The sequence below is a fragment of the Narcine bancroftii genome, chromosome 11 (genome assembly GCF_036971445.1).
Source record: "Narcine bancroftii isolate sNarBan1 chromosome 11, sNarBan1.hap1, whole genome shotgun sequence".
Classification (NCBI taxonomy): domain Eukaryota; kingdom Metazoa; phylum Chordata; class Chondrichthyes; order Torpediniformes; family Narcinidae; genus Narcine; species Narcine bancroftii.
In genome coordinates, this window is record NC_091479.1 from 50,204,458 (window position 1) to 50,219,059 (window position 14,602).

Below are 14,602 nucleotides of genomic sequence, written 5' to 3' on the forward strand. Positions count from 1 at the left end.
CTTCCAACCTTAACCTAGGGGAAGGAGGGGTAGGAGAAGAGGGTAGGAGAAAGGGGGTAATGGAAGGGGGTAAGGGTAGGAGTAAGGGGTAGGGTTGCGGGTGTGGGTATGGGTGAGGGGTATGGTTAGGGGAAGGGGATAGGTGTAGGGGATAGGTGTAGGGGATAGGTGTAGGGGATAGGGGTAGTGTTTAGGTTTGGGTTGGGGAAGGTGGGTAGAGTTAGAGTTAGAGAGGGCTGGGATAGAGGTAGCATTATGGTTAGGGTTAGGAGACATGGGCTCAGATTAGGTCTAGGTTTAGGGTGAGGTTTAGAGTTCGGGGATGTGGGTTTGTGTTGGGTTTAGGGGAAGGGGGTAGGAGTAGGAGGTAGAGGTGGGGTTAGGGTTAGGGTTAGGAGAAGGTGGGTTGGATTAGGGTTGGGGTTAGGGGACGGCATACGGGTAGAGATAGAGTTAGGGGACGTGGAGTAGTGATAGGGGGTATCGGTAGTGTTAAGGTTAGGGTTTGTTAGGGGTTAGGGTTAAGAGTAGGGGAATGGGAAGGGGGAGGGGAATGGGGAGGAGAATGTAATGGAAGATTTAAACCGTGTTTTATCCTTTTGCAGACTTTGCTTCTGCAAGGCTGAGAACCTGCTTGTTTTTTACAATCAGCAGACATAAGCTAAATTCTACCAAGGGGTCAGAGATGCAGTTATCTGACAAAAGGGCATCTGTGTACCAAGAACATTTAATCTTCCTGCTTGTTTTGGTCACAGACTGTCAGAGGCCTAGCCTTGATGCAAAATAACCATTGTATTCAAATTGATAAGCTGAAAATTATGTTATTCAAACGAAGCCTAATATGCTAGCTTCCTCGCTTATCTTTCTTACTGTGCTGGGAATTGGTGCTTGGGTAAGCAGTTTTTGGGTAATATAAGCCATGGTCCCGCTGCTGAAGTTTGAGACTCTCTGAGAGGTGGCAACATCTGTCAGCAAGAAGAAGAATTTCTGGAGTCCAGCTAACGTCCCAGTCGAGGGACGTGGAGAAGCTGCTACCGGTGCCCGACAACCTACTACAAGTGTGCAGTCGTTGCCTCGCTTCGGCAGTTGGGACCAGTCCAGGCATTGATAAATATAATTGGGAAGGGTTTGCATATTGTAGTTTGAAATCAGCTTTTGAATTTGTAATGAACCTTTGTATAAACTGAACTGCTCTCGGTGTGTGTGGGTGTCTATTTTCTTTCGGTAGCTCAAACACTGTGACCAATCTCAAATGAACAAAGTGAGAAGTACAAGTTTACGCAGGACATGGAACGGGGTGGAGGAAAAAGGATGTGAACGGAGGAAGCCAACCCTACCCCCTCCCCTCCCCACCCCTTCCCCCACATTATCGCTGCTTATTTTCTCCTCCATCTAGCAGAAGTCGGGCCTCATTCCGGCCAGAACCTCCCGTGGTTTCAGAGCCTCCGTTTCAGGAAGTGCCTTAGACGTTCGCTGCTGGACAGACATCTTGTCTCTTGATTCATTCTGTACCGTTATTATTAAATTAAAAAATGGTTGAGTTTTTTAAAGCTAGAATGCAAAAGGCTGGTCCAGATAGACAACACAGAATAAGGCCCATCGGCCCCTCTCTCCTGCTGGCTGAGTTGTAATCAGTTCATATTCCTCTCCCCGTTTTCATTCTTTGCTCCCATCCAGTTCATGTTGCCTTGTCAATCTCATGGCCTGTGGGAAGAAGCTGCCTGGCTGTCCTGCTTTTATTCCATATCTCCTTCCTGATGGCAGGGGGACAAAGATGCTCTGTGCTGGATATCTGAGTCTATTTACAAATCCCATCCCTGCAAACAATCAGGGGTCCCTTGCCTTGAGGTTCCACCCATGTTACCTCTCGCTCAGCACTCTCTCGTAAGAACACTACTGCACCCTCCTTTCCCTCCTCTCCCAAGTCTCAGTATCCCACTGACAATTCCAGACAGCTGCCATATCTATACCCTGGCCCACCTCAACCAATGGATCGATCAGGACCTTCTCCCCTCAAGAGTTCCAGGAATCCACTCTCGCAATGTCTTGCAAATGAATGTCCTGCATTCTCCTTCCCCCTTGGTTTCCTCCTGTTATCAGGTACCTGCATGGACCCCACCCTGTTGAAACTACCCGTGTTCTCACTGATCTCTCTGCACCTCTACCCTCCATCCAAGGGTCTTGGTTGTCTTGTGGGGCTAGTGGAGAACAAAGCACCAACTCAAGGAGATGTGGAGCAGTACAGAGACCCCCAGCTCCAGGAGACAGGGAGAACCACAAAGATGCCCAACTCTGTCAATCGGATAAAACCTGATCATCAGTTGCAAGGTGCAAGGAACTCTCAGTACTGCTGCACGTGGGGCAGGTGTGGCCCATCCCTACACCTCCACCCTGGCAATTCTCAAAACAGTTTTCCTATTCTTGTGGGGGTCCATGTACGTGGTCAATCAATGGGGGCAAGGGTGTTACAAGCATGGCCATCATTGTGTGTGGCTGTGCATGGAACCAAAGTGCAAGGGCACCAAATGGCGCTATGTGCTGAGGTTCTACCTGGCTGAGGTGTTGCGAAAGATTGGTCTGGCCCTGGTGCCGCACAATGTCCCAGTCAGCAGGGCTTTGCCCCATCACCTTCCTGGGAATGGTTTCATAAACAAACACATTTGACCACAAAGCCATCAGCCAGTGGTCAGCAGAGAATTGCTGACACAGAGACTCTAGGCTTGATGGGATACTGTGGGGTGGTCCACGGAGCAGAGCATCCAGAGACATCCAGGAAGTGTTCCAGAGGGCCAAGGACTCACTGCCCAACACCACCCTTCTGGTACATGCCAGGCCAGAGACACCCACCACTCTCACAGTAGATGCTTCCAGCACAGCAGTAGGGGGCGCACTGGAGCAATTCATTGAAGGGCAATGGCAGCCTCTGGCCTTCTTGAGCAGACACCTCTGGCCACACGAACTCATCTACAGCACCTATGGCTGAGAGCAATCGGTGCTGTATCTGGCAGACTGATGCAGGTAACCTGACCTCAGCTTCACCGTGGGGAAAATGTTTCACGGAGATGTACGAAAAACTGTCACAAACACTGTGACACTGGGTTAACAGCAGTGAGAAGGTTTAACACTAATGTACGATAAACTGTGTAAGATATTGTGAAACCAGGTTCACAGTCGGGAGAAGGTTTAATGATAATGAGATAGATACTGAGACAATGGGTTCACAGCAGTGAAAAGGTTTAACTGTGATGTACGATAAACTTTGGCAGACGCAGTGACAAATGGTTCACATTGGGGAGAACGTTTAACTTAATGTACGGTAGATATGGCAGATATTGTGACAACAAGTTCACAGTAGTGAGAAGGTTTAACGGAGATGTACGGTGGACTGTGATGGATACTGTGAAACCAGGTGCACATTAGTGAGACGGTTTAATAGTGAGGTTCAATGAACTGTGGCAGGTACTGTAACACCGGGTTCACAGTATGGAGGAGGTGTAAAGGTGACACGTGATACATTGGTGCAGATACAGAGACACAGATTTAACAGTGGGGAGAAGGTTTAACGCTGATGTATGGTTGACTGAGATAAATACTGTGAAACTGGGTAAGGAGAGGATTTAGCGGTGATATATGGTAGACTGAGGTAGATATTGTGACACCGGGTTCACAGTCGGGAGAAGGTTTATCAGTGATGTAAGATAAACTGGGGCAGATCCTGTGACACCAGGTTCACAGTGGGAAAGAGGTTTAATGGTGATACATGATTCAATGTTGCAGATACAGTGATACCGGTTTCACAGTAGGTAGAAGGTTAATGTACAGTAGAATTAGGCAGATTCTGTGACAGTGGGTTCACATTAGGGAGAAGGTTTAACAGTGATTTTCAGTAGATTGAGGCTGATACTATGACACAGGGTTCACAGTAGTGAGAAGGTTTAACAGTGATGTCCGGTAAATGTTGGCAGATACCATGAAAATGAGTTCACCGAAGTGAGGTTTAATATTGATGTACGATTAACTCTGGCTGATACTGTGACACCAGGTTATCAGTTGGGAGAAGGTTTAATGGTGATGTACAGCAGACTGAGGCAGACACAGTTACACCGAGTTCTCAGTGGGGAGAAGGTTTATCAGTGATGTATGATAAACTGTGGCAGAAAATCTGACAACAGGTTTCCAGTGGAGATAAGGTTTATCAGTGATGTATGATAAACTGTGGCAGAAAATCTGACAACAGGTTTCCAGTGGGGATAAGTTTTACGGTGATATAAGATAAACTGTGGCAAATACTGAGACACAAAGTTAACGGAGGTGATAATGTTTAACAGCACTGTACAGCAGACTGAGGAAGATACTGCTACACTGGGTTCACAGTGGGGAGAAAGTTTAACGGTGATATACGGAGGAATGAGGAAGATACTGTGTGACCGAGTTCACAGCAGTAGTTAGGAGGTTTAACAGAGATGTACAATAAACTACAGCAGATGGTGTGGCATCAGGTCAACAGTGGGGAAAAGGTTTCATGATGATGTATGTTATAATGTGGCAAACACTGTGACAATGGATTCAGAGTTGAGAGATAGATCAATGGTGATGTACGGTAGACTGAGACAGATAATTTGACACCAGGTTCACAGTGGGAAGGAGGTTTAACAGTGATACACGATTCAATGTTGCAGATACAGTGATACCTGTTTCACAGTAGTGAGAATGTTCAATACTGATGTCCAATAAACTGTGTCAGATACTGTGACATCAGTTTCACACTGGGGAGAAGGTTTAATGTTGTTGTCCAGTGGGCTGAGACAGATACTGAAATGCATGTCCTTCAATCCAAAAAGCAGAGTGACAGGTAGATGAGCTTAGAGCCTGGATTGGCACTTGGAATTATGATGTGGGGGCTTATAGTGAGACCTGGTTACGGGAGGGACAGGACTGGCAACTCAATATTCCAGAATACAAATGTTTTAGATGTGATAGAACAGGGGGTAAAAAAGGGGGAGGAGTTGCTCTGCTTGTGAAGGAGGACATTACTGCCGTGAGGTAGCAGGATGGTTTGGAGGGATCGTCCAGTGAGGCAGTTTGGGTGGAATTGAGGGGTGGAGGAGGCATGAGGGCACTAATAGGAGTGTATTATAGACCACCAAATGGGCCAAGAAGATTGGAGGAACAAATTTGTAAGGAGATAGCATATATGTGTAATAAACATAAGGTAGTGATCATGGGAGATTTTAACTTCCCTCACATTGATTGGGATACCCATACAGTAAGAGGGCTGGAAGGGCTAGAGTTTGTCAAATGTGTACAAGATAGTTTTCTTAATCAATACGTAGAGGAACTGACTCAGGACGGTGTAATACTGGATCTCCTGTTAGAGTACGAGATAGGTCAGGTGTCTGAGGTTAATGTTGGAGAACAAATTGAGTCTAGTGATCACAACTCTATTAATTTTAGGGTAGTTTTAGGGAAGAGCAAAGAAGGGCCTAAAGTTGAGGTTCTGGATTGGAGAAAAGCAAATTTCGAAGGAATAAGAATGGATTTGGGGAGTATTGAGTGGGACATGATTTTTTCAGGAAAGGATGTAAATGAAAAATGGAGAATATTCAAAGAAGAAATGTTGAGAGTACAGAGTAGATGTGTCCCAGTGAGGATCAAAGGAAAGGCTGGAAGTCATAGGGAGCCCTTGGTTTTAGAGGAATATTAGAAATTTGGTTAGGAGAAAGAGGGAGGTGTACAAGAGGTATAAACAACAGGGTGATGAGAAATTGAAAGAGGACTACAAGGAGTGTAGAAAAAATCTTAAGAAAGAAATAGGAAAGGCCGAAAAGAGACACAAAGAGGCTTTGGCAGGCAGAGTAAAAATAAATCGAAAGGGTTTCTATAGGTACATTAAAATAGTGAGGGATAAAATTGGACCCCTTTAGATAGGGAGGGTAGGCTATGTGAGAAGTCAGAGGAGAAGGGGGAAATTTTAAATGATTTCTTTTCCTCAGTATTCACTAGGGAAAAAAATATTGTACCAGTTGAAGTAAAGAAAAATAGTGGAGAGGTCATGAATCATATAAGGATAACCGAGGAGGTAGTGATGGCAGTGTTAAAAAAGATAAAGGTGGAGAAATCTCTGGGTCCAGACAAAGTATTCCCAAGGACACTCAGGGAGGCAAGTGTACAGATAGTGGGGCCATTAACAGAGATATTTAGGATGTCACTGGTCATGGGGGTAATGCCAGAGGATTGGAGGGTGGGTGGCTCATGTTGTTCCGCTGTTTAAGAAAGAGTCCAAATGTAAACCTGGAAATTATAGACCCGAGAGTCTGACGTCTGTGTTGGGTAATTTAATGGTAAGTGTTCTGAGGGATGGCATTTACAAATATTTGGAAGAACATGGATTGATAGGGAGTAATCAGCATGGTTTTGTCAGGGGTAGATCATGCTTAACAAACCTTAAAGTGTTTTTCTAGGGGGGGGGTTACAAAAAAGATTGATGAAGGGAAGACTGTGGATGTTGTCTATTTAGACTTTAGTAAAGCTTTTGACAAAGTTTCCCATAGGAGGTTAGGTAAAAAGGTAGAGGCATTAGGTATAAATAAGGAGGTAGTGAAATGGATTCAGCAATGGTTAGATGGGAGGTGTCAGAGAGTAGTGGTAGAAAATTGTTTGTCAAATTGGGGGCCGGTGACTAGTGGAGTTCCTCAGGGATCGGTCCTGGGTCCACTGTTGTTTGTTATACATATTAACGATCTGCAAGAAGGGGTGGTGAATTGGATAAGTAAGTTTGCAGATGATACAAAGATTGGTGGTATTGTGGACAGTGAGGAAGATTACCATAGCTTAAAAAGAGATATAGGAAAGCTAGAGGAGTGAGCTGAGAAATGGGTGATGGAATTTAATACCGATAAGTGTGAAGTGTTGCATTTTGGAAAGGCAAATCTAAATAGGTCATATACATTGAATGGTAGACAATTGAGGAGAGCAGAGCAACAAAGGGATTTGGGAGTTATGGTAAATAGTACCCTCAAAGTTGATACTCGGGTAGATAGAGTGGTGAAGAATGCATTTGGAATGTTGGCCTTCATAAATCGGAGTATTGAATTCAAGAGTTGGGATGTTATGATGAAATTGTACAAAGCATTGGTGAGGCCAAGTTTGGAATACTGTGTGCAGTTTTGGTCACCAAATTATAGGAAGGATTTAAACAAAATAGAGAGAGTGCAGAGAAGGTTCACGAGAATGTTGACAGGATGTCAGGGTTTGAGTTACAGAGAAAGGTTGAGCAGCCTGGGCCTTTTTTCTCTGGAGTGTTGAAGATTGAGGGGGGATTTGATGGAGGTTTTCAAGATTTTAAAAGGGACAGAGTCAACGTGATTAGGCTTTTTCAATTAAGAGTGGGGGATATTCAAACCAGAGTCCATGGTTTGAGTTGAATGGGGAAAATTATATGGGGAATATGAGGGGGAAATTTCTTTACGCAAAGGGTGGTTGGGATGTGGAATAAGCTTTCAGCGGAGGTGGTTTTAAAATTTTTTTATTTATTTTTCATACTATAAACAACATTGATCAAGATACATACATTTTCCTTTTCAAATATATACAGTGTCATTTTCTCCCCCCCCTCCCTCTTCCCTTCCCACCCTCCCTACTTGCCCTCCCATTCATTCAAAGCTCAGAATCCAAGATACATCAAACCCGCCAAACAATGTTGTCACTCAACAAAAACAAACAAAAAATTCCACTGAGTCAGTTCTTTTCATTTTCTTCTCCTTCTGTCATTTTAGGTGGTAGATGTCCCCAGTAGGTTTTCTCTATTATGTTTCATGTATGGCTCCCATATTTGTTCAAATATTGTAATATTATTTCTTAAATTATATGTTATTTTTTCTAATGGAATACATTTATTCATTTCTATATACCATTGTTGTATTCTCAAGTTATCTTCTAATTTCCAGGCTGACATAATACATTTTTTTGCTACGGCTAGGGCTATCCTAACAAATCTTTTTTGTGCACCATCCAAATCAAGTCCAAATTCTTGTTTTTTATATTACTTAGGAGGAAGATCTGTGGGTTTTTTGGTATATTGCTTTTTGTGATTTTATTTAATATCTGGTTTAGATCTTCCCAAAAATTTTTCACTTTTTCACATGTCCAGATTGCATGAATTGTTGTTCCCATTTCCTTTTTACAGCGAAAACATCTGTCAGATACTGTTGGATCCCATTTATTTAACTTTTGAGGTGTAATGTATAGCCTGTGTATCCAGTTATGTTGTATCACACGTAATCTCGTATTTATTGTATTTCTCATAGTTCCTGAGCATAACTTCAGTGGAGGTGGTTGAAGCAGGGACGTTATTTACATTTAAGGAAAGACTGGATGATGACATGGAGGGGAGAGGATTGGAGGGTATGGACCAGGTGCTGGTCAGTGGAACTAGGAGGGTGGGGATTTGTTCCGGCATGGACTAGTAGGGCCACACTGGCCTGTTCTGTGCTTTATATGGTTGTATAGCAATGAGAGTTTTAACAGTGTTGGATGATAAAATGTGTCAGAAAATGTTTCATGAGGTTCACAGTGGGGGGAAGCTTTATTGGTGATGTACAGTGCATGGAGACAGATGTTATGACACCCAGTTCACAGTGGGGAGGTTTATCAGTGATGTATAATAAACTCTGGCATAAACTGTTATAATGAATTCACAGAGGGGAGAAGTTTTAAGTGTGATGTTCGGGAGACTCAGACGGATACTGTGAAACCAGGTTCACATTAGTGAGAAGGTTTAACAGTCAGGTTCAATTAACTGTGGCAAGTATTGTGACACCAGGTTCACAGTGCGGAAGAGGTTTAAAGGTTGCAGATACAGAGACACAGAGTAAAAAGTGGGGAGAAATTTTAATGGTGATTTTCGAGAGACTGAGGCAGATATTATTTCACTGGGTTCACAGTAGGGAGAAGGTTTAATGGTGATGTATGGTTGGCTGAGGTAGATACTGTGACACCAGGTTCACACTGGAGAGGAGGTTCATCAGAGATGTACAATTAACTGTGGCAGATCATGTAACACCAGGTTCACAGCAATGAGAAAGTTTATCAGTGATGTACAATAAACTGTGGTGGATAATGTGACACCAGGTTCACAGTGGGGAGAATGTTTAACAGTAGATTGAGGCAGGATATCAGACACCAGATCACAGTACTGAGATGGTTTAACGGTGAGGTACAGCAGACTGAGGCAGATACTGTGACACCGGGTTCCCAGCAGCAGTGAGAGGTTTAACATTGATGAACAATATAGCAGATGCTGTGGCACTAGGTTAACAGTGGAGAGAAGTTTTAATGGTGATATACTGTAGACTGATGCAGATACGGTGACACTGGGTTTGTAGTGGGCAGAAGTTTTGTCAGTGATGTTCAATAGAGTAAGGCAGATTCTTTGATGCCAGATTAACAGTTTTGAGAATGTTTAACAGTGTACGATAAATTTTGTCAGATGCCGTGAAACCAGGTTCACAATGGGAAAAGAGTTAATTGAGATATACGGGAGATATACAATAGACTGAGGCAGATACTGTGACGCCGTGTTCACAGTGAGGAGAATGTTTAACGATGATGTATGGTAAATTGAGGTAGATACCATGACTCCAGGTGCACAGTAGGGATAAGTTTTAAAAGTGATGTACGGTAGACTGAGGCAGATACTATGAGATCATGTTCACAGTGGGGCAAGGTTTAACTGTGATGTACGATAAACACTGGCAGAAACTTTGACAAATGGTTCACATTGGGGAGAAGGTTTAATGGTGATGTATGGTAAATTGAGATAGATACTGTGACACCAGGTGCACAATGGGAAATAAGGTATAACAGTGATGTACGGTAGACTGAGGCAAATACTGTGACACTGTGTTCACAGTGGGGAGAAGATTTAATGATGATATACAGTAAATTGAGGTAGATACCATGACTCTAGGTGTACAGCACGGAGAAGGTTTAATGGTGATGTACGATAAACTGTGGTAGGTACAGTAAAACCGGCCTCACAGTGGGGGAAAAGTTTACTGGTGATGTACGAGAAACTGAGGCAAATGCTGTGACAGTGGGGAGAACATTTAACAGTTCTGTATGATAAACTGTGGCAGAGAAAGTGACACTGTTTTCACTGTTGGGAGAATGTTTCATGGTGACGTACGATAGACGTACGCAGATACTCTGACACCAGCTTCACAGGGGGGAGAATTTTTATCAGGGATGTACGGTGGACTGAGATAGATACTGAGACAATGGGTTCACGGGAGTGAAAATGTTTAACATTAATGTACGATAAACTGTGTCAGATACTGTGTCACCAGGTTCACCGTGGGGAGAATCTTTAACGAGATGTACAATAAACTCTGGCAGATTCTGTGACGCTGAGTTCACAGTGTGGAGAACGTTTAATGGTGATGTACAGTAGACTGGGACAGAAACTGTGACACCAGGTTCAGGGCAGTGAGAATGTTTAACAGTGATGTATAAAAAAACTCTGGCATATACAGGATCACAGTGGAGAGTATGTTTAATGGTGATATATGGGAGTCTGAGGCAGATACTGTTACATCAGGTTCGCAGTGGAGGGAAAGTCTATGGGTGATGTAAGGTATATTGAGGCGGGTATTGTGACTCCAGGTTCACAGTGGGGAGAAGGTTTAAGTGTCCTGTACGGGAGACTGAGGCAGATACTGTGACACCGTGTTCAAAGTGGGGAGAATGTTTAACATTGATGTAGGATAAATTGTGGCAGATCGGGTGACACCAGTTTCTTAGTTGAGAGAAGGTTTAATGGTGATGTTCGGTAGACTGAGGCATATACTGTGACACTGTGTTCACAGTGGGGAGTTGTGTCAGTGATGTACGATAAACTGTGGTAGATACTGTGGACACCAGGTTCACAGTGGGTTGAAGCTTGAACGGTGATGTATGGAGGTGTGACAAGGATAATGTGACACCGTTTTACATTAGTGAGAAGGTTTAACAGTCAGGTTCAATGAACTGTGGCAGGTACTGTGACACCGGGTTTACAGTACTGAGAAGGTTTATAAGTGATGTACGATAAACTGTGGCAGAAATTGTGAAACCAGGTTCACAGTGGGAAGAATGTTAAAAAGTGATGCATATAACACTATTGCAGATACATTTACACCAGGTTCACAGTAGGGAGGAGATTTAAGGGTGATGTATGGGAGACTGAGGTAGATGCTGTAACACCAGGTTTACAGTGGGGAGAAGGTTAAAAGATGATGGACGGTAGACTGAGGCAAATACTATTACACCAGGTTCACAGGGGGGAGAAAGTTTAACGTTGATGTCCGATAGACAGAGACAGAAACTATGAGACAGGATTCAGATTCGTGAGAAGGTTTAACAGTCAGGTTCAATGAACTGTGGCAGGTACTGTGACACCAGGTTTACAGAACTGAGAAGGTTTAAAAGTGAGGTACATTAAACTGTGGCAGATACTGTGACACTGGGTTCAGAGTGGGAAGAATGCTGAAGGTGATGTACAGTTAACTTTGACAGATACTGCTGACACCGGAATCAGTGCAGTGAAAAAGTGATGTACAATAAATTCTGGCCTATACTGTGACATCAGGTTCATATTGGGGAGAAGGTTTAACGGTGATATATGGTAGAGGGAGGCAGATACTGTGACACCAGGCTCATTGTATTGTTCATTTATCTTAATTACAACATCTAATTTATATCTCCATTTTTTTGTGGCAACTTCCAAACATTGCATAAACTTCTATTCTAGACAGATTTTGTTCATTTAAATAGGTCACCACAAAAAGCCCAAATCGTTTGGTCTCTTAAGTACACTGCACAAAATTAAATTTTTACTTGGGTTTAGTTCAACGGCACTTCAGTCTGCTTCATTATTTTTTCAGTCCCTCGTTTTGTGTTTTCTGCTATGCCCAGCCGTTTCGCCAAATAGGCATCCAACCTCTGTCTTCTCAGCTTGACCCAACATCTCCTCTGTAAACTTAAGCAAACCAAGGAGATCAAAGATAAAATTTTCACATTTGCATTTTCAAAAACAAAAATGGTGCTGTGATTTGCAGTTTCACATCATAAGTCCACTTGCTAAACTTGCAAGCAACTGCATCGCATCCTACAGCTGGAAAATTGCAAGAGAACTACTTGGTTAAAGCAAAGATTCCACCCAGCCACCCCATTAAAGGTCTCCAAGTTAACAACAGAGAGCAACCTGAAAGTTAAATACAAAGATCTCTATCAGGAAGATTAATGGGCTTTTAAAAAAAAATCATTTCCACTATTGAAAGAAAACTCCTCAGGGAACACCAGGCTCTTGTTGAACAATTTCTGTTGTATTCCTCAAAATGGTTTGAATCTTGATTTCAAGCAGTGTCATTTGGTTAGATTGTTGGTCTAGAACAAACCCTGCCCACACACTCCCTTAAATACCTGCAAAGTCCTGGTTCAGCTCTGCTGCATGCTAAAGCTCTCAGAGCTTTTCTGAAGAGATAGCGGACTTCAGATGCTGGTACGTTGAGTCACAAAAACACTAATGCTTCCCTGAACAACACACCTCTCTCTGAAAACCAACAAAAACCTTCCCGAGTGGTAATCATTCACCTTTTGAGCACCAAAATCTGGTGAACTTGATATATGTTAAATTCTGTGCACAGTATAAGAATGGCCTGCAAACAGTGGACTTGGAGGAATTAGAAGTGAGATTGGACTGTGAACCAAAGAACTTTTCTGAACTTACACACACATTACACACACGTGCACTTTGAATTAGAAGGGGGGTAAGTTAGATAAAGTAAGTTAAAGTAGTAAAATAGTGATAAGTTAAAGTCTTATCTGTTTTCATGTTTAAAGATAATTAAAATCAGCTTTTGTTTAAGTAACCATTTGTCTTGGTGAATATTTATTGCTGCTGGGTTTTGGGATCCTCTGGTCTTGTAACACAGCACCAAGCTTCAGAACAACCCCCATTCTTTAGGTTATAATAATATTCCATTAATGGGTCCCGGCATCTTTTCAAAGTTATTAATTGACTCTTCAATAATTTTTGTAAATATCAACAAGACATAATATCATTTCACTGTTGTGTCTGTATCGTAGGAGAATTCCCTTTCCGTTCGATCAGAATTAGAGTTTTGGGTGCTGTATTTGAGAAAAGATGTGCTGGTGTTGGAGAAGGTCCAACATTAGTGAGAAGGTTTAACAGTCAGGTTCAATGAACTGTGGCAGGTACTGTGACACCAGGTTTACAGTACTGAGAAGGTTTAAAAGTGATGTACGATAAACTGTGGCAGATACTGTGAAACTGGGTTCAGTGTGGGAAGAATGCTGAAGGTGATGTACAGTTAACTTTGACAGATACTGCTGACACCGGAATCAGTGCAGTGAAAAAGTTTAACAGTGATGTACAATAAATTCTGGCCTATACTGTGGTGAGTGTATGAGGAACAATTGTCGACTCTTTGACTGTACTAGTTGGAGTACAGAAGGATAAGGGAGACCTCAGAGGCATTTCAAATGCTGGAAGGCTTGGACAGAGTACATATGGCAAAGATGTTTCCCATGGTAGGAGATTCTAGAACAAGGGACATAATTTCAGAATAAAAGGGTGTCAATTTAAAACGGATGTGGAAAAATTGATTTTGTCAGTGGGTCGTGAACCTGTGGAACTGAGGTCATTGGGTGTATTTAAAGCAGAGATTGACAGGTAGTTGATTAGTCAAGGAATCACGGGTAATGGGGAGAGAGCTGGGCAGTGGGGGTGAGTGGAAGAATGGTGGAACAGACTCAATATGCCTACTTTTCCCCTATATCTTGTAATCTATATCCTGCGAAAGACCTAGACAACCCTCCTCTTGTATTCCATTTTCAGAAAACAGTCTGCATCATGAGTTTACGTCACGTGAACCCATTTCTGATTGAATCCCATATTACATGTGACACAAAACAAATTCTGCATTCAGAGGATTGCAGCTTCCTCATTTTAAAAATTGTTATCGAGCAGCTCAAATGAGATTTCTTGCTTCTTTTTGTGAAAGGGGAAAAATTGCCTTTAAAATGTATAAAATAGGAGAGAGAAAAGCAGAAGAATTTTTATACAAGTGGGAATTGAAATTAATGGTTGGTAATAAAGATACACCATTGTTGAAACATTTGATTAATATATGGAATAAAATAATTGATGAAATTGGTGGAAGTGGATGTACATCACCCAGAATGGCTTTGATTCGAAATCCTCGTCTCTTTTTCAAAGGATCATCAATTTCTGGATAGCTGGTTTCGTAAGAGGATTATAAATGTTGAAGATTGTTATGAAAGGGGTCAATTCATGTTATTTGAGCAACTGAGAAATAAATATCGTATAACTCATTGCAATCTTTTTGCTATTTCCAACTAATAGCATATTTGAAGGATAAGTTAGAACCAACCATGTTGTACTGAAATAGAAATTCCTTATAAAGAGGAATTGTTAAAAAGTTTACTTCTGTGATGTCCTCTTGATTACAAGTAGGAACTTTTAAATGAGGAGTTCATAAGTCGAGACAAACGTGGGAAATGTATCTGAATATTGTAATTG

The 14,602-nt window shown here is 42.3% G+C and overlaps 1 protein-coding gene across 4 annotated transcripts in view; it reads right to left on the reverse strand.

Annotated features, from left to right (window-relative positions):
- Positions 1–11,687: 11,687 nt before the first annotated feature.
- The window catches only part of LOC138745763 (glycogen synthase kinase-3-like), an 89,305-nt gene continuing 86,390 nt past the window's right edge, over positions 11,688–14,602 (reverse strand). For all 4 annotated transcript variants that reach the window (XM_069903064.1, XM_069903060.1, XM_069903061.1 and 1 more), the window contains one exon: positions 11,688–12,016. In XM_069903064.1, coding sequence (XP_069759165.1) covers positions 11,881–12,016 — 136 coding nt within the window. In that variant the 3' untranslated portion in view covers positions 11,688–11,880. The remainder of the gene's footprint in view (positions 12,017–14,602) is intronic.